General features: G+C 36.6%; 1 protein-coding gene across 8 annotated transcripts in view; it reads right to left on the bottom strand.

Moving 5' to 3' along the window:
* Positions 1-21,492, bottom strand: part of Clock (clock circadian regulator) — an 82,280-nt gene that overhangs the window by 41,145 nt on the left and 19,643 nt on the right. For 4 of the 8 annotated variants that reach the window (XM_075942962.1, XM_075942965.1, XM_075942969.1 and 1 more), the window contains exons 3-8: positions 18,861-18,967; positions 15,916-16,000; positions 7,978-8,067; positions 5,325-5,384; positions 4,936-5,084; positions 2,152-2,243 (exon numbers count right to left, since the gene is read on the bottom strand). In XM_075942962.1, the coding sequence (XP_075799077.1) occupies positions 2,152-2,243; positions 4,936-5,084; positions 5,325-5,384; positions 7,978-8,024 (348 nt within the window). In that variant the 5' untranslated portion in view covers positions 8,025-8,067; positions 15,916-16,000; positions 18,861-18,967. Of the gene's footprint in view, positions 1-2,151; positions 2,244-4,935; positions 5,085-5,324; positions 5,385-7,977; positions 8,068-11,286; positions 11,391-15,915; positions 16,001-18,860; positions 18,968-21,492 lie in introns of all 8 variants that reach the window. The other 4 variants (XM_075942966.1, XM_075942967.1, XM_075942961.1 and 1 more) reach the window with 3 other exon arrangements.

Genomic DNA, 21,492 nt, shown 5'->3' with positions numbered 1-21,492 from the left:
TATAAAGAAAAAAAAACTCTGAATGTATTTAGCCTGTTAGTAAAGCAGGTGCATTAAGATTAACAAAATAAATAATTTTTGAGTTATAGAAAACTTTTATGCCAATAAAAGTAAGCAGTTTATAACAAACACAGAAAATCTTATTGAATGACAAATTGCACTAGGATTATAAAATAAGTCATTTTCTTTCTTGTTATAGACTAGCTTGTGTGGATCCTTCCACAAACATAGATAGATAGACAGACAGACACTTTTGTACAATGTCAAACTTCTTTTAAGAGGAAAAAACAAGTAAAAGTAAGACTGTTCCTTGAGCTGTACCTCAACACTAATTAATGAGTTTTAAAACTACTGCGCATAATTGTGGCTGAAGGCACAGCATCCTTACACATCCCAGAAGCATTTGACTACCTATGTGACATGAGCACATTTCCTGACAACTTTGCTTCTGAATTTCCTTATCTCAAACACTTTTTTTTAATATTCACTTTTCCAGCCATAGCCTCCCCCACCCTTCTCCCCCCTTCCCCCAATCTTCTCCTCTTCCATCTCCATTCAGGAACAGGCAGGTCTCCTCTGAGTATCAATAAAACATGGCATAGCAAGTTGCAGGAAGACTGAGCACCTTCCTATGTATTAAGGCTGGACAAGGCGACTCAGAATGAGAAGTAGTGTCTTAGGAGCTAGTAAAAGAGTTGGAGAGGCCCTGTTCCCGCTTCAAACACCTTCTTAAAGCGGGTCTGGGAACTGGTGGAGTTAACAGGAGGAAAGTACTCCTCAGTTTTAAAGTATAAGTTTAAATGCTTATGCTATACTTATACTTTAACAAATTTTAATAATTTCTGGTAAGCACACAAATAGAGTTCACTAATTGTTACACCCTGAAGTATAATCAAAGAAACACAAAGCCCCTTACTAAAAATGTTCTGCCTTACTTCAGACTCTAGTAGTACAGAAAACCATTTGCAACATAAGCATTATAAACATACACATGATACATGAAATTACCTAATAATTTCATTTTGTACATCTATGATTTCTGTACATGCTGCCCAGGCTAGCCACAATACCCCTGACCACCCCAATTACTCTACCATACCCTCTTGAGTTTTCTTATCACTGTTAACTACAAAGCAAACCACCTATTTGCTATTTTAAGCTTTCATGAAACTTGGTATTAAATTCTGACCAGCTTATTGTATAAATGATAATTTCATTACTCTATGTAGGAAAAGATAAAAGAGTAGAAGAGTAAAGCTTTTGGGTATGAATATTATAAAATTCATGTGCATTACATTCTGACAGGAGGTGTTATGGTCTATATACAAGCAAAAGCTGTTGTTTTAAATTATTTTTAAAAGCAATTCTATAACAGAAGAACATCTTCTCACTTCCTTTTAAACATTTCTATTTACAGAATGATTACCTTTTAACATATTTTCATTTGAAAAATACATCATTTTTATTACAATTTGTGGTCATTTTACACAGATGTCTAGTAGGACTAAATGCTGTGTCCTACAAAATTTATGTTGAAACCTAATTTCCCATTATGTTTCATTGGGAGGAGGCAGCTAGGAGGTGATAAAGATAAAGCCTCCAAAATAAAGTTAGTGTCCCCATAAGAGAGTCCTTGAGAGTTCCTATACAGCATATCTTCATGCCATGGCACAGCAAGAAGACCACCCACAAACTAGACTCAAGTGCTCTCACATACACCAAGCCCACTGGGTCTTCTCACTGGACTGCCTGCCTCCAGGACTACAGAGTCCAAGCTGTGACAGCACAGCTGGAGTAAAATATACACAACTGGCAACAGTGTTTGATGTGATAACACACGCTATGCTGTTAGGATGGGGTGGGCATCTCAGGCTGAAGACTCAGTAGCTACAGATTTCTGAACTGTATGAAAGCACCTCAAAATTTCAAATAATGAAAATAAGAAAATTTGGTATTATTCTCCCACATGGCATTATCTACTTAAAATACTTGGTCAATACACTGATCAACTGTAATTATACACAAACAGAGCTTATTACATTTACACTGAATTAAAACTTTTCAATATTCATACTGCTAAAACTATACTAAAATTAATCACTGTTAAAAATTTAGAGAAATAAAACTTTCAAAAATTAAATCTGGACATACCTCTAACATTAATTGTGTAAACTCTTCATTACTAAGGAATGTAGGTTTCCAGTCCTGTCGAATTTCACTAGCATCTGACTGTGCAGTGATTTCTGTAAACAGATCGACACATTAGCAGCAAACTCTAACCACTGGGAGAGCACAAAAACCTACAAGTCGCCTTCTCTTCCTACTCAACGATAAGCACAGGAGGCTAGGGTTTCAAAATGTGAAATGTTATCTTCTAGAACTTGGTCTGGATGGACCATTTAGTATCAATTTCTTTGGAGATTTTATTGGGCGGGTGAGGGTATAGTTTTGATATGCTCTGTGGGTGACAGGCCTAAATCTGTTTCTGACTTGACATAATTAGCAAATAGAAACAAGCAGATTACAACAAGATTATTCCAAACATTTGAGGAAATTTTTTACCTTGGCTTCCTTGCCATTCAAACGGTAATATCTCAAGTAGAGATAAGAAGTCAGCTCAAAGCAAAGTTGCCAATGGGGTCAGCCAGTCTGTTTTCCCAGGCAAAAAGATTTTTTTCTAATCTTTTTTTAATCTTAGGAGACTAAATGAGGATTTGAGGCCAGAATTTCACAGAAAGTAACAACACTTGCAGAGTGACTTGCTCAGTGTCATTTTAATGCTCCTAACTATGTGGAGTTTGCCCAAGTCACTGGGGCCTCTGGCACAGCACACATATTTACCACGTGATTCCTTCATTTCACAAACAGATTCGGTCATAAAAATGTTATCATAAATAGTGAAGTCTGAACTATTTGCTGTTAACAAGTATGTTTTCTTTTCTTTTTAAAACACAGTCTTACTATATATTTCAGGCTGGCTTCAAACTTACGACCCTCCTGTCTTGGCTTCCAAATGCTAGGATTATAGGCAAACACCTCCATGCCTCAACATTTTTTTTTCCATTTTAGATATAGATATACTACAATAATCACACAAATTAAAGATCAATGTGGTAGGCTGTACTCTACCTTACTTTATAGTGAAAAGTATGGATTATATTATTTTAATATTTTGTTACCGGGTATTTAAATATATCATACTTATATAACAAATTTGGTGATTACAAATGACTATACTGAACTATGACAGGGAACTAAAAGTACAGCTACTAATTCTGTGAAATACAGTCAAGCACTTTAAATTGTTGTCAATTATATACATAACGATATACACTAATTTATTAAGGGTTAGTTAATACAGGTCTATGTTAGATAAATACTTTGAAAATGTCCCTGAAATTTACCAAAATTTCATTTTTGTGAGAATTATACATTCAATTTTGGGGGCAAAACCTAGATAATGCCAAAATTAATGTTCTATTTTCAGAGGGTGGAAATGTACGCATTTCAGTTTATTTCATTCAACAATCATTTACTGAGCTCTACAATGTTTAAGGCACTGGTTTCTGAGTGTGCCATTATACAAAGGGAGATGAAGTCAGCAAGGACACCATTTACAAAGGTTCAATCTAAGTGACTGACACATTTACAAAGATCAGGAGAGAATATGGCACATGTGATATGATGCTAAGACAAATGAAAACATTCCCAAAGTATTTTCATGTTTGAGCCCTGGGAACCTAATCAAATGGTATAAAAATGGAAAAAGCCAATTTAGGAGAAACTGACTTGACAAAATGAAAACGAATTCCATTTTAGAGGAACTGAGTTTAGACACATGGAAAGTGGCATCTATAAGTTAACTAGAAATACAAGGATGAAAATTCTGCATCTGAAAACAAAGATTCGTTAGTGCTTACAGATGCACAGCAGCTACAGTTATACAATGAGTCATCCCAGGAAAGAGGGTTGAGAAAATAAGATCACAAGGATAAGCCTTGAGAAACATCCCATTTAGAGAGCAGAAAAGGGAAGAGGAAAGAGGGCCAGACAGGAAGGGGAAGCAGCATCAGAGTATGGAAGCCATGAAGTCAGTAGCGGGCAGATCAAGATCACCAGTTCTAACTTTATGGAGAGTAAAGAAGAAAAAACTTCTGCTGTACTGGGGATGGGTGGGCAATGTCAGTAAATGAAAATATTCCAGAGAGTAGTGGCGCACAAACGAGCCTAGCCATGAGTTACAGAGGTGGTAAAGAAAATGAAAAAGGCAGCAGTTAGCGTCTCTCAAATATCCTCTCTAGCTTCAGTTTCATATCTCCACTACCTAAATATCAAATACTTTAAAGTTTCTTTTTCCATGACTGATTTAGTGAGGATGATTTTCTTCTAGTAACAAATATTTTTAGGTGTAATGTTTGCTTTCTAGACATACACTGAAATGACCTTTAAAAATGGCCTGCAATGACCTGACGTGACCTGACTCTGACACATCTCCAGCCTTCCAACACAAACACGCTCAGTTACAATCAAACCTCTCTGCTCTTCCACTTTTGTACACAGTACTCCCTTTGTGTAAAGCATTCACTTGCCTAACCTAAAAGATTTAGCTAAAAAACAAAAAATACTTATTTGTATACCTTAAAACATTCTTTATTTAAAAAAATCATGACAATCATGTGCTTCTCAAGCTTATAGTTCATAATAATTACTCATCTGTATTTTAGTTAGTGTTTACACATTTGTCTCCCCTTGCTTAAGTTGAGAGCCAAGAAAGTCATCCTAACTTCATAAGGACCTAGAATACAAAAACAACTAAATGCTTGCTGAATTAAAGAACATACTAGGAATCTTTTCTTCTTTACCTTAAGCATCATATAACTCATATTTTCTAAGAGAGTCTGCTATAGAAACCATATCCAATTTACAGTATTTTACCTTTATGTTTGCGTAAAAAGTCAATGCTCTTCTGCAAAACAGTGGACTTGTCCATCTTTCTAGCATTACCAGGAAGCATAGATCCAAGCTCTTTAATGAGAACATTGAATTGATCTCTACGTTTCTTTTCAGATTTGTTTCTAGATACTCTATGAAAAAAGAAATTAAATATGTAGTTTTTAAATAATCTATTTAATTACACAAATAGTTTAATGCAGTGTCCAATTTGGACATGACATAATATATTCAAACTTACTTTTCAAAAAGTCAGGAAATAGTTCAATTTCTAAACTGCATACTGATAGTTTAAGCTTTTTTACTTTGCTAATATATCTAACACATGTAAGTATTATATATTATTTACTATTTTCTATTTCACAGCTAACTACCTTTTTGCTTTGTCCTTGTCATCTTCTTCCACCAATCCATCAAAAATACTACTGTCATCTCTACAAGAGAAAACAAAATGAAAAGACTTAGTAAGAGGGAGAGGTGAATCCACTCAGACTGACCTGATTCCTAGGTGAAGAGATCAAATAAATACAAGCTCAGGAACCACGAAATTATTTTTTAATAAAAGTTTAATTACATTTAATTATACTTTTAGTTTTCTGCATGTGAATTTTAAAAAGTTATACTCAGCTATGTGTATATATCAGGCTAAATAAGAACTTAGCTAGTTTAAATATCATATTTCAAAATTTTAATATCTACTGGAAACCTATCAAATGCCAGTATGAAATGTCCTTGTATTAAACCCATCTGGAATATATTAACTATAATACCATAACTTAAAAACCTTTTCAGATAGTTACTTTTAAAAACACCACTACTCATAAACATCCTAATAACTATTAGCTCATGAACTTAGCATATTTGACCCACTGAACAGATACTGATTAGCACGCAGGTACCAGGTTGTGTACTAGAATAGTAAACAGTACACAGAATAGTAAATAGTAAACTGTAACGGAACAGCAAACAGAACTAACAGTTGCTCTCCTCTTTTTCATCTTCTGCTACAAAGAAACACATGGAAACAACAGGCCTTATTTCTAAAGGAGGGTGGTTTTGAATGAGACTGATCCCCAAAAGCTCATGTACTTGAATGCTTGGTCCTCATTTGGTAAAGATTAGGACGTGTGGCCTTTTTGGAGGATGTATGTCCCTGGCAAGGTGGGCTCTGGAGTTTCAAAAGCCCATGCTATTCCTCCTTAGCTCACTTTCATTCTTTCTGTCTTCCTTTTGCTCCCCCCCCTCCCATGGACATTATTTCAACTGGCAAGCCTCAGCTACTGCTCCAGTGATATGCATGCTCACCCACTGTCATGTTCCCTACTACGACAGTCATGGTCTAGACAACTCTCTGCAGTCCCAAATTAAATGTTTATAAGCTGCTTTTGTCACAGTGTTTTGTTGTGGCAATAGAAAAACAACTAAGCAACCCTGGGTGGTTGCTTTAGTCTGAGTGGTTAGGAAGAACTTGTAAAATTGGGAACATTAAGTGAAGAATTAAGTGACAAGATGAGGACAGCTGAGACCTGGGGGAAAGTCTAACAAATTACATCAAGAGCACTAGAAGCTGACTCTTAAAACTAAGGAGTGATATCCAAGTTTCTGATGACTGTGAGCTTCTACATGAACTCACCAGTCACACCATTCAGTCAAATCCAGCTGTGACTTCTGAAGACGCCTTTGAGGCGTCTATTAGCCTCATTTTGAGATTAGTTGTAAATTGTGTTTTATGGTGGCTCATGAATAGACCTGAAGTAGTCCATTTATGCTTGGGAACTTATTTTAAGAACCCTACATGGATATACTTTTTCTGACGAGAGAGTCTATAAATATTATAATATTCAGATATAAGGAATCCATATTAATAATCACTGCATTATCTCTGAACACAGAAGTGTCATCCCAAACATCATAAAGTATAGAAAAGGAATTGATCACCCAGTCATTTCCAGTCCTTTTAGATGACTGGTGTGTCTTTTCAAGAAGGAGACAAGGCCTTAATCCAAAACTAGGGCCACAGTGAAGGCAAACCTCTTAAGGACATTCCTTGCCTTTAAGTCTTATGCTCTAATACAAGATATATCTTTGTTTAGTCAGAAAAAAAGAAAAGCTGCCTTCAGATATCAACAACTACTCTACGTACAAATCTATCTGCAAAATCCTTAAAGAACTGGAATCGTCATACAGTGAATTATGTAACCATAATTTAAAAAGCTAGCTAATCCCTGACCTATATCTTCAGAACCTTGAGGATCTAAGCAATTCAATGAAATAATATAAAAGATTCTAGACATTTTTAAGATTCATCTTTATGTGGAAAGAAGGGAAGAAGTGAGGGAGGGACGGTGGGAGGGAAAGAAGGAAATGAAAAAGGGGGAAGGAGAAAGAAGGGGATGTAGGGGAAAGGAAAGAAAGAAGAAAGAAAATAAGTCTGAGAAGTGAATTTTAAGACGCATCAAATGTTAAGAGGTGTTAGAATGAAAACAACAACATAACAAAGAGTCTTAGAAACAAGGCTGGAGAGGTAGCTCAGTGGTAAAGCTCCTTGACTAGTACACAGCAGGCCTTGGCTGACATTTCCAGCACCAAAAACAAAAAACACAAACAAACAAATAAACAAAAACAATCAAAAAAACTAACCAGCAGTTTTACAGTTAAAGAAATAAACAAGTTTATCTTTTCCCAAAGACTTATATATAAAGATTAAAAACAAACTAATAAACTAATAATCCTAGTCACAAGTGCTAAGATGCTTGCAGGGATAGACTCAATCCTAGAGTCTAAAAGGGGCCAGGGAATCATCTACAAGCATTATTGTTTCTTTCAGTTGACCAAAATTCCCAAAATTAAGAATAAGGACTCATTTGTAACTTAAGTCCTAAGCAATCCACTTTGGCTTTTAAAACTACTAACATACCTTTCTCACTATTTCTTATTTGTTCTATGTAGAAATTGAATATAATGGCAATTATGTTTAAGCACTAACACTTAAGAACATTACTCTAGTAGTGAATTTTAAAAACATACCTGTCAACAATTGAGCTCATCTTACTACAGCTTACGGTAAACAACATAACACATTGCGTTTTCGTCTTGTGGTAGACATTTGTATTTCTCCTTGGGAGAAAAAAAGAAATGGTTATGAATTTTCTAAAGCACTTCTACAAAGAAATCTCGAGACTACTGTAAGTTACTGTGCAGACTTCAAAATGAAGCTAGTGCATTATTTTTGAGCAAATTATCTTTGGATGGAGAATATGTTAGACTTTTTTTCTTCTAAAAGGAATATGGAAAAGATCCAAACTCATATTTAATGTATTTCTCTAAAATAATAGAAATGTCATTTTAATATTCAATGTATACTTTGTATAATTATAAACTGGCTGCAATAATACTATCTAATAAATATTTGTTGAGATTCTATTTTCTGTTAAACAGCATGATAGGCCTTGTACCTATAAGGATGAGAGGCTAAGCTCTACAGGCAAAAATCTATAATGAGCAAGAAGACAGATATCTAAGCAACTATGATAAAATGCACTGTGAAGCCTTTATTGTCCAGTGGAATCACCCAGACAAGAACCAATCAAGAGTATCTGTGAGAATTACAGAGGGAAGCCCGAGATAACAAGTCTTGTCATGTGTCAAGACTTGTTACTGAAAATATGGTGCCGAGGCAGGAAGCATCCTCATCATTTGAGAACCCACATTTCCACCAGGATCCTCACTGACTGCTGTGACCACAGGACACAAAGATGTGACGGCTGAGAGGGCTCTAAAGAGCAGTGATGGTCTGACACCGCACAGGCATGAGCTACAACACCGAACAGGAAAAATCTAGAGCTTATTTTCTTCACAAGCATGTACAGTTTAGAGTCTTAATCACTAGCACCTAAAGGGGCTGCAAAAAAGTTGAGAAGGCAAATCCAGCAGAGAAAATAAGTATCTTAAAGTGTTTCATACCTTTAAGTAATTAAATCTTAAAATGCACTGCTTCCAAACTGAGTCACAGCCTAAAATTCCTTTATAAAGCAGTTTTATCTCAAGCCATGAGTTAAATATTGATTAACAAATGATCTGATTTATTAACATCCTAAGTTTTGAGGTTTAAGAAATTTATATTGTTGTTTCCTTTATTTAGAATTTATAAAATAATATAAATTAACATGTAATTCTATCTAAACCAGAGGTATTTAAAGGTATGTTAGTTAACAGGAGAGTCTAAAACATTCTATCACTATTTTCTGATGTCGCTCCGAAAGAGGAGACAGCCCTTGAAAATGACACTGCACTGTCTCTGTGGTCAGGTAACAAAATGAGACTGAGAGGACTGAATTCTTACAGGATAATAACCAGAGGTGATCAACTGTGACTCCAAGTTCCTAACACACAAGGAGGGAACACAGCTACACAATATTCAGGGTTACCCATGTCCACCTTCTAGATCCCAAGAAAGGGCAAAGGTAATAACACATGCTGGTTCTATTACTAAAATAAAAAGGACAGCGGAAAACACATATAAAATATAGTTTCAAAACTAAGGGGCCAAATCTCTGTCTTATATGTCATTCATTTAGTAAGCCATTAGCATGCTTAACTGTTAAAAAGGAGAATACGGGACAAACAACAGGGTGGGGGTTTATGACAAACCTATCAGGAAGAACACTGCTGACTATGTACAAAATGAATGAAGCAAAATGGCTTAGAAGACCAACCTACTATTAAGCTATTCTCTGTTACCCTCAACAATAATTTTCAAAAGATTTGCTCAGCTTATGCTTACTCACAGCTACGCACTCAAGACTATACTCACTCTCAGGGCAGCTCACATCTTTATCTACTTTTCCAGCCAACTGACAGATATATTTTATTTATGAGAAAAATGAAGGGAATAAAATAAGTAGGACTAAATTACCTCCAGAACACATCTTTTTGAAGAGTGTCAAAGCAACAGAATACTGTGGTAACAAAGAAACACACACACAAATACAAAACCCACCCAATAACCCAGGCTTTTAATGACAAGCTAGAGTCATACTTGCTCATCAGAAAGGTTGCATTTTAGACATCATATCATTTCCCTACACAAGTTCAAGAGAAATTCCAAGTACACAGTCTACTCATATAAAATAACATTTATTTATTTTTATAAAGTATTGACATTAATAGTCCAGAATGATAGGCAATGTGTCTTTAAAAGGATCAGTTGCAATTACTTAAATGCACAGTTCACCAAAATGCAAAAAGATCAAGTTAAGTTAGGAATTAAATGTTCCTTTCCATAAGCTCCTTGAACTCTAAATCACAGATTTAGCAGGTGAACATGTATCATGTTACTATTTCGTGATGACAGGGTACTGAGAGCACAAGTACCGGTGTGTAAATGCTACTTTAAAACCAGCTTTAAATGCAAGCCTACCAGGGAACGGGCAGGCAGCATTAAACGAAAAAAACTATGAACAATTTAAATGGGGTAAACACAGAAGCAACTCCTACTTCAGCAGAGAGCAGTGCACAGAATTAGAGACGATCTCAGTGTCTGGCAGTCCATCTTTGGAATAGAATCCTTCACATAAAAAGGATTCTGTTTTAAAAATAAACTGTGCAGTGTATTATTACTGGCATTACACTACTGTCTTTCTGAATCCCATCTGCTGTCCCCACCACAGGCTTTCCTTTCCAACTGCTGCCATTGATCAATATTAGCACCGTACTTCTGAGCTTTAGGAGACAATAAGATAAAACCTCACTCCTCTTGATGCACTGACCTTCTTCAGCTTTTGCCACTTATTTTTCCCCCAGGAAAACAACTGTGATCTCAATGTCCGGGTCATTCTTTTATTTTACAATTTAGTTTTTTCCCCACATGCACACATGGGGATGAACTTTATACAGTTGAGTGGTTGTAAGAAACTTACTATAAAATCAGAAGCCCTTTGTTCTGACCCAGTTTCCACTTTCTTTCAGTAATAAACCTACTACTGCGAACATCTTTGGTTAATTTTGATTCTTTCATTTTCAGATAGAGTGCCTAGATAGTCATAATTGTCCCAATGTATTTAAATTAGCTTCTTTGGCTCTCAAAAGTGTCTAGATTTTTAGACATCTTCTACTTAATTCTACTGAAAAGCATTGTTTTTAGGGAGCAGGAGTATTTTTTAAAATTTTAATTCATTTACTTTTCTATGTATGGGTGTTTTGCCTGCTTGTATATATGGACATAAGTGCACCACACTAGTGAAGTGCCCTCAGAGGCTAAAACAGGGCATAAACTCCCCTGGGTCTATAGTTGCAGGTGGTTGTAAGCCACCCATCAAAGTTAGGTATTGAACAAACCTGAATCCTCTGGAAGAGCAGGTAAAGATCTTAATCACTTTTTTGGCTGGTTTTAGCTTTTTCTTCTTCTTCTTCTTTTTTTTTTTTTGTCAACTACACAGAAGCTACAGAAAGGAACTATAATTGAGAAAATGATACTATAAGACTGGCCTTATAAGCCTATGGGGGTTTTTCTTAATTAGAGACTGATGTGGGATAGCTAGATACAGGTGTAAGAAAGCAGTCTGAGCAAGTCACAAGGAACAAGCCAGGAAACAGCACTCCTCTACCGCCTCTGCTTCAAAGTTAACTCCAGGTTCCTACCTTGACTTCCCTCAGTAACGGAGTGTGATACTGAAATAAATCCTTTCCTCTCCAAGTTTCTGTAGGTCACGATTTTAATCCTATCAATGGATAACCCAACTGAGACAATTGTTGAGCAATCTTTTTCACTTTTTTTTCTTTTTGACATTAAAAACATACACCCCTCCCAACTGCTAAGTTCACATTTTTACAACTGTAAATGCGGTTCACAGCTAAGCCTCGGCCTTTCAGTACACATTAAGTTCCTCTCTGAGTAGTTTTCCCTGTAGTTAGTTGCTCCAGAGGTCTGAAAGAGATTGTTTACCACTGGCTCATGTATTTGAGTACTTGGTCCCTAGTTGGTACAACTATTTGGGAAGGATGTGGCCTTGGGGGTTATCATAGGGTCAGGCTTTGTGTCTTAAAAGCTTCCTGCCATTCCCTACTCCCGTTTGTGGTTTGAGATGTGAGTTCTAAGCTATTCCTGCAGCCACCATGAACTGTAAACCCAATAAAATGCTTTCTTTCACAAGTTGCCTTGGTCACAGTGTTTTATCACAGCAGGAGGAAAAGTGTGTAATGGCTTTTTCCCTTTACCGCTTATCTGGTTTTACACATACTTGTTGCTGATTTACTACAAACTCATGACTATCTAAATATACTTCTCGCCATTTCCCAACTGTTTCCCCCAGAACTTGCTAATCTATTCTTACAATGTCTGTCATCTTGGGATCAGTATTCAGTATCATCCTGATGATTCCCTAGGTCTCTAGTGAAGCTCTTTTCTCACCCTAGGTGACATGGTTTGATCTCAAATGACACATGATGAACGTTTAGTTCCTAGCTATGTCAGAAGGTAAAATGTTGAAGGAATGAAGTTATCAGTACCCTAGTATCTTTTCTGGGTACCACAAAGTGAGCAGCTTTACCACATGATGTCCAGGCTCACCACAAGCAATGACATCAAGTGGCTGGAGACTGAACCCCCTGAAACAATGAGCCAAGCTAACCCTTCCTCCTTTTAAAAATGTGTTTATTTTGGGTGTTTTGTCAAGGTGACCGAACGCTGACCAACACATGATGTCACCATTTTTTATTTACTTAATTTAATTTTTGCTTGTTAAAAGAGAAATGATATCACAAGTCCAATGCTGCTCTGATTATTAATCCTTTCTTATGTGACTGACTTCTTTCACCCTGAAAACAACCCTCTGTTCTAAAAGTTAATGGTAATGTACCCCATTTTCTACTTATTTTTCTAGCTGTAACAGTCATTCGGTAGGCTATAATTTATGTCATTCAAGCCAGGTTTCTTACATCATTCCCTATTTACTTTTTCTGATTCCTTGATTTTTTTGAAATATTATTTGAATATGAAGGATAAAAGACAGCTTGATCAGTTTATTCAATTTTTAACTTTTCTCTTTACTCTTCACACATTGCTTTTATTTATTTTATTTTATTTAGCTCTTACTTATTTTACACTTACTAAAGAATAATCAGACTTCTGGGAATATCAGGAGCAACTACACACATTTCAGAGTCAGAAGAAAGAAATCTCTCCAGTATATGTGCAATTAATTACTGTTTAATACCACCATCACTTTTATTTCCAGAAATAAAAGAGAGCTTTGAAATTCATGGCGATTTCAGAGGCTCTCTGGTGACAAGAAGTTCCTCAGATCTCCATTTCTAGTTTAAGAAACTTACCACACTTCCTTTAGCTTCTCGAGGTCCATTTTTTTTTCTCTCCCATTCTCTCTGTCCTTGTGAATGTCTATCAATTGCAAAACTATTTTTCTGTATTTAGCTGTGACTGGTTAATCTTGGTCAACTTTACTGGATTAAGAAACATCTAAGACAGTGGATCTCAACCTTCCTGATTCTGCAACTTGTAGTATAGTTCCTCATAGTGACCCTCAACAATAATTTTTTTTTTGCTACTTTGTAACTGTAATTTTGATAGTTATAAAACATAATGTAAATATCGGCATTTTTCGATGGTCTTAGGTACCCTGTCAAAGAGTCATTAGACCACCAAAAGGGTTGTGATCACAGGTTTAGAGCCACTAATCTAAGGGATTAATGAAGTAAATCTCTGGGTGTGTCTCCAGGGTATCTAGAGTCAAATATATCCTAAGGGTTCTAACATAATGAGCAGATTGATGCTCTGACTGACTCATGATACAAAGGTATTATTGACAGGTCATAAAAGGCAGGAGGTGAGGCTTTGTGAGCAGAAGTAGGTCAATGGCAGCCAGATCCTAGGCTGTCTTGCTCTGACCTCTTCCTGTGTCCTGCCTTCTCTTCTGTTTCATGTTCCTGCAATGTGCAATTAATTACTCTCAATTGTCAACTTCACAATGAGCCCAGAAACCCAAAAGCAAATAACCATGGTTTACTGAACCCAGAATCCAAAATAATAATCAAGAAGTCTGTCTTACAGTAGCTTACGCTGGGCAGTGCACCACAGGGACAAGAGAGCTAACACACTGGCTTTAAGGAGATTTCAAGGCGTGAAATTCAGCTGAGCTGTTTGCCATTGCAGTCTTGATGTCCTCACTCTTTCTTGTCACTCTTACTGTTGGACTCCTGGAGCATCCACTGGATCGCTTATCTGTATTTACAAACACTGTATTGCTAAATGCAGAGGCTGCTTCCTTGATTCTCTAGACAATCCCTTGGTGGATGTGATGTAGCCATCATTTCTATACTGACTTAATCATTTCTTCTTCTCTACTGCAGAACATTTTCAGCTTTTGTATTCATTTTAATGACATCGCTTCTCCTATGGTAACTATCAGCATGTACTAGGGCTGAATACATTTCCTATGATAACTATCAGTGTGAACTGGGGCTGAATACACTTCCTATGATAACTATCAGTGTGAACCAGGGCTGAATACACTTCCCATGATAACTATCAGTGTGAACTAGGGCTGAATACACTTCCTATGATAACTATCAGTGTGAACTAGAGCTGAATACACTTCCTATGATAACTATCAGTGTGAACTAGGGCTGAATACACTTCCTATGATAACTATCAGTGTGAACTAGAGCTGAATACACTTCCTATGATAACTATCAGTGCGTACCATGGCTGAATACATTTCATAGGTAACTGAATGCAAAACACTCAAGCACTTCTTTATGGCAATAATTCCTAAATACATTTTCTTACTCTATTATTTTCAACTTCGAAGCCTTAAATATAGACGCTCCCCCCACCCCCACCCCCACCCCCCGTCCCGCTGCCCAATGGCAAATTATCACAGGACCCAGGCTGGCCTCAAATTTTGGATCCTTTCCCTGTCTCCAAAATAGGCATGTGCTACCACATCTGGTATCACAATGTCTTTTTGACATAGCTGTAGTTTGTGTGGGTGTATACTATGTAGTTATGTTATGTATATGCACATGTAAGTGCAAGGCATGTACATGTGTAAACCAGAGTTTGACACCATGTTTTCTTCTATTGTTCTCTAGCTAACATTTTGAAACAGAGACTGACTGAACCTGAAGTTCACCAATTTAGCTAATCTGGCCAGGGAGTTCTGGAGAATCACCTGTTTCCACCTACAAGTGCTGGGCTTACAGGTATACAATGCCACAACAGTTTTTTGTTTGTTTGTTTGTTTGTCTGTTTTTATGTGAGAGCTAGGGTTGTGAGCTCAGGCTAGCCCTCATGCTTGCACAGCCAGCACTCTGCCCAGTGAGCCATCTCCCCAGCACCACACTCTTCTATAGGTTTCCGGGGTGTCCAGAATAGAACAGAGTTCTCGGAACACCTGACTGCTTTCTCGCCATCTGCTTTACTCCTCATTTCCTTTTTTGCAGGCTGATCTTCATGTCTGCTCTGCAGTACCTAGGGCACACACCAGCCACATTTACACTCTGTTCTTTAAACACCCGGTCATTCTTTTCCTCCTGCCAATGTAATTTCTTTTTTCTTTCAGAGCAACACATGGCTCAGCACCCGCCATTTCACTCACAACACATTTTCAACACAGCTGTCTCTGGCTAACTCTACTAAAGCCACCCCAATCTACTGTCCATTTTAATTCTTTTGGTACCACTAATGGTTTGTGTACTGCTTGTCTTCCTTTAAAATGCAATCTTCATGAGACAGAGATAGCTGCAGTCTTATTAACCATCACATAATCATTAATTAAAGTAATACATAAACAGTAACTACTGTCTGCCAAATGAGTTGGACTTAGCACAAAAGCAAAATTTTTTAAATAATGCTTTCCTCAAATGAGCATGCCAAGTAATTTCTAAGTCCTTTTACACATTTTTTTCAGGGAAAAATCAATACAATAGAACACTATAAGATGCCTTTACCTTTTGCACTTTTTACACTTTTAGAACGGATTCTCCAAAATCCACGTGCTCAAGGCCTTCCTCTGTATGACTGACAATCAGAACCCTATTTAAACAAGAAAGAAACGTTAACTCTATTCAACTTATATACAGTTTTAACACAAAAACATTTTAACTAATTCTTAAACATAGAAGATTTAGAACTTCGTTATAAAAATGAACAATAAAATTGAAATTCTATAAACTGATTCCATAAAAAATAGTTTTAAAACTACAAATAAGGCCAGGAGCCTAGGGGAAAACCAAATACTACTCTTTTTCTAAAGGAATATATCCACAAAATGACTTTTATCAATGTTCTACTCATATACACTCATATACTCAGAGATCAGTGTCTTGCTTAGCCATCATCAGAGAAGTTTCCTGCTGCAGCAGATGAAAAGAAATACAGAGACCCATAGGCAGACAATGTGAAGAGAAAACGAAAGACTTTGGAATTCTCAGTCCTAAACGAAATGTCTCCATGAAACCCCTCCCCTCAGGGCTCACGGAACCCTGAGGAAGAGGTGGAAAGAGTGTCCGAGGCAGAGTAGATGAATAACACCAAGGAAACAAGGCCTTTTAAACACAGTGGCTGATGGACATATAACCTCACGGAGGCCACGGCAACAGGCACAGGGTCTGCACAAGTCTTCAACAGATGGGGTGCCAGAGCGGAGAGGAGAAGTGTACAGAAGCCCCCACCCCAAACCCAGAAGCTATGGTTCAGTTGATAACCATTCGAAAATGACAGTTCTCTCCAACCGAGTCTGGGGACATAAAGCCAAGTCCCATGCCTAGCAGGAGATGGCCAATACAGAAGGAATTCAATAGCATTTTGAAGGGTCTCTGTCCCATAAGGTTTTGACAAGGTTTTATGTGTGTGTGTGTTCTGGCTTCTGGTTTTGTGTTTTTAGGGAATTCTTGTGTGAACAAAAATGTGTCTCTGCATCTTCATGTGTATGCTGTACTTTTTTCCCTTGGGCTATTAATTTCTTCTGTTTGTTTTTGCTATTATTGTTGTTGTTGTTGTTGTTGTTATTATTATTATTATTTAGATGCCTGTGAGCAGAAAGGGTGTGGATTCCAATAGGAAGGTATGGGGAATCTAAGAGGAGGAAAATCAGATTCAAAATATATTATATGAAATAAATCTCTTTTTAATAAAATAAAAGAAGAGAAGACAGAAAAAAATCTATAAGTAAGATAAATCACTTTTAATTCTCTACAGAAATTGAACTATAGATATTTTTAAAAACTACACAAAAATCCTAATGGGCATATAATATAAATAAATAAATGTAAGATGTGATATCAGTAACGTAAAACAGGAGGAAGAGTAAATGACTTGAATTTCTGCGCCTAACTCAAGTTTTCAGCTTAAAGAGACTGTCACATTTTATTTACTATCCATGACAATAACAGATATTTCTATGGATACACAGAAAGAAATGTGAAAACAGTGCAAGCACAATAACATAAAGAGAACAAAATAAATGCAGATGAAACCAGCAAGAAGAGCACTAGCGAACTGTAAAACAAGGGATTACACTAACCTAAGAGTGTAAGAGTAACTGTCCTAAAGTGAGACACAGAGAATAGCTGAATGAATTCAAAATAGCCAAGATCCAACCATGTAATATCTTAAGCCTCACTTTAGATTTAAAAGTATATATGGGCTAGAACTGAAAGGACAGAGAGAAATATTCCACATAGGGAAGTGACAAACAAAAACAGGCACACAGGGGCATACTTACAAAGATAAATACTATATATGACAGGAAAGTATCACTTCACTCAAAAGCTACAGCAATTACGACGTACACTCCCACCAAGAAAGCATCCAAATAAAAAAAGCAGGGTGAAGAGAAACAAAACTAAAGGTTTTAATGATGGACAGTTCATCCTGATATGAAAAATAAAAGCAAACTTACATTACAGACCGAACACACAAAAAATATTTCAAATTCACAGTCACAGAATGTACACTCTTCTCAAATACACTGAAAAGTCTATAGAACAAGTCACATGATAGATCATAAAACAAGCTTTAACAAGTTTAAGTCTAAAGTATGCTTTCCAACCACAATAGAATAAAAACAGAATTTTGCTAATGTGCAAATTTAACAATACATTACTAGATAACCAAAGAGCTGAAGACCAAATCAAGAAGGAAGTGATCAAGTACTTTGAGAGAAACAAAAGCACATCAAAACGTAAAGGAATTTTTACATTTTAGAGCAGTACTTAAATACCCACAATAAAAACTACCACACCCAGAGTGCAGCTCTCTGAAGGGCACTTGCCTGATGCACTCACAGTCTTGGGTCCAACATCAAGCTCTGAAAAAGGAAAATTAAGAAACCTCAAAGAACCAGAAAGAAAAATAACCAAGTCTGCTGAAGGAAGGAAATAAACATCAACCAGAAATAAGACCCACCTCCAAAATCAACAAAGCTAAGCCTTAAAAAAAAATCAAATGAATTTATGTCCATTCTATGAAGTAGATTCAGATAGAGCAAATCAGAAATAGGAGACAATTGAACTGAAGCCACAGACACAGTACTGTAAGACATTACCACAACCAGTACAAACCAGACAAAAAACTGGATAAACTCCTACACACATACTACCTATCAAGGTTTAAAGATGAAAGGAATCTAAACAGATAAACATACTGACCCGATAACCAAAAACTACTCACAAAGAAAAACCAAACTGGCTTCACTGGTTCTATCAAACCATGACTGAGTTAACACCTTTTCTCCTCAAACTCTCCCAAAGAACTTCAGTGATATTACAAAGTGATTCCACAAAGACAGCACGACCTTCTTAACAAAAATCCAAAGGAGAAACAGAAGTACAGAGAAAGTCCTATGTCCATGATGGATAGCGCGAATTATTTTTTTCACAGGATATAGACTCACCCAGGAAGTCCGGATGTTCCTGTGAGGGATTCTCGAGATTTGGGTGACTGAGGTGCCAAGACCCACTATGATGTGAGCAGCAGCATCCCCTGGGCTGGGGTCCTGGACTGCATGCAAAAGAAACAGGTAGTTGAGCAAAGAGCTTTCAATGGGACCGGCTGCCTCAAGTTCTGGCTGCCATGCTTACTTGCTTACTCACTAAGCACTCTAGTAACTGAGTTACAGCCTCAGCCAGGAATTTGCTCTTCTTAAAAGAAAACCCGTGGCTCAGTTGCTAGCACTTGCCTATGAAGCATGGAGCCCTAGTTTGATAACACACCAAATAAGCCAAGCATGATAGTGCATGTTTGTAACTCTAACACTCACTCAGGAAGTGAAGGCAGGAGGGTTAAAAGTAATAAAAGGCATCCTCCCTCAGCTACATACTAAGTTCAAGGCTAGCCTGGGTTACACCAGACCCTGACTTTTAAAGGGGGAGGAGGGACCCAGGTACATAAAAAATCTGAGAATATACAGATCCTTTGACCCGATAATTTCACTTTGGGAAACAGACAACCAGAAGCACCATAAGTTTTATAATCACCAAAATATTACTTAAACTAAAGTGCTGCGGGAGGTCTTTCTATGTGTTGTTTTTATTGGTTAATGAATAAAGAAGCTGCTTTGGGCCTATAGCGGGGCAGAACAGAGGTAGGTGAGGAAAACTGAATGCTGGGAGGAAGAAGGCTGAGTCGGGAGATGCCATGAAACCACCAGAGGAGAAAGACGCAAGCTGTAAGGTGGAACCTTGCTGTTAGCCATGAACCTCTGGGTAAAATATAAAATAATAGAAATGGGTTAATTTAAGAAGTAAGAGTGAGCTAGAAATATGCATAAGCTAATAGGCCAAGCAGTGATTTAATTAATATAGTTCTGTGCGATTATTTTGGTTCTGGTCAGCCAAGAACAAACAAGCGGCCTTCATACAACAGTAAAGCTAGAAAAAATTGTATGTCCAATTGTACTTAGAGTGGGACCAAAACAAAATCAAAGCTACAGCACATGAAGGCTTCTGAGATGCTTTATGGACAATGGTCTTCACATTTTCTTTTGTATATTCTAAAATACCCTTCATGAAAACACATTCTTTTTCTAATTAGAAAGCTGAAGTATTCTTTTTATCTTTTTATGAATTTGGTGTCTAATACTATAGCTCGACCTACATGTAAGAAGGAAGATAAAATACATGTTATTTATTCCAAAAAACAAACACATGAGCAAAAAATTATTTTCCTATGTATTTACATCACTCAAAGGAGGGAAATTCTTTTAGCTTGATTTAATTATTGCTAATTATCATTATCAAAGGACAACTCAAAACCTTAAGGTAAAAACTAAAATTATAAATTTTCTATAATTTATAAATTAAAACTATAACTTGTTTATAATCTAATAACGTGTTGATTCATGACCTACCTTAGAATTTTGTTGATACCACAAATTTTGTTTCCTGATACAAACATTAATCAAAAGTAGAGCTAAAGTTTAGCTGGTATGATACAAAACTCAAGCAATATTCTTTAAAACCACACCCCAAACCAGGTTTATGAATCAAGCCTTGTGGCGGTACCACAGATACTTCCTGTAGTAAGTTCGCTTAATAAAACATATGGCCATTTCAACAATTCAACAAATACATCTCTACAAATTTTACCTAAGTCTCCTGTTTGTATAGTGTCCAAATAAATAGGAGAACCTATTTTTCTCTTCTAAAAAAACTACTTCACTGTTATGTCATATTTTTTTTAAAAATGACATTAATTTCTAAATGCACATTAAAAAGATATGATGTGATTTAAGTGTGAAACAGATACCCAAATTTAACTAATCCACAAATTTTGTAAGAGTCCATTAACTTAAAAAGCCAAATGTTTGTGGACTTCTTAAATGGGTCACCAAAGATGAAAGAGAAAAAACTGTACCAACCTAAAAGAAGGCCAGTCTTTCATCAGTGCACAAATCTTCAGGAGGTCTGCTAGGAAATCCGATCTGTGCAGCACTACTACTAAAGCACAAGGCTTAGACACACAGGCACACACATGCTTGTTCAAGGTACATTACACCCTTGCATGAACATGCTCTTATGGAACTCTGATAAGAAACACACACATATACAACTCCATGTCGCCAGTGAAAACAACACACCATCTATCCTTCTGCCACAGCAGTTAACTCCAACATATCCATGTTTATATCCATCCCATCAACGAGGCTATACTTAAAACATCACCCACAGTAAATAAACCCTTTTTCAAGGCTTGAAAAGTCCTCTGAATATTTTTCAGCATAATCACTTCACTAAAATGACAGTTACCCTGATTTATTAAAACTTGTGTTAAGTGCCAAATCACTTTTGTACAACCAAGTAGGCCAAGCAAATTCACAGCCATCTGACTAGTTTAAGTAAACATTCTGAACCACAGATTATTTAGAAAATAAGAGCCATAATATTTTCTCTTCACTCCAATAATTACTCTACATATTTGTCTTTAGTCTTTTTTTTCAGTTAAGCAGATAAGCAGTTTATTTTTTTAAATTTATTTATTTATTAAGGATTTCTGCATCCTCCCCGCCACCGCCTCCCATTTCCCTC

This window comes from Microtus pennsylvanicus, chromosome 12, assembly GCF_037038515.1.
Source record: "Microtus pennsylvanicus isolate mMicPen1 chromosome 12, mMicPen1.hap1, whole genome shotgun sequence".
NCBI lineage: Eukaryota > Metazoa > Chordata > Mammalia > Rodentia > Cricetidae > Microtus > Microtus pennsylvanicus.
This window is presented reverse-complemented; position numbering and strand designations above follow the sequence as displayed.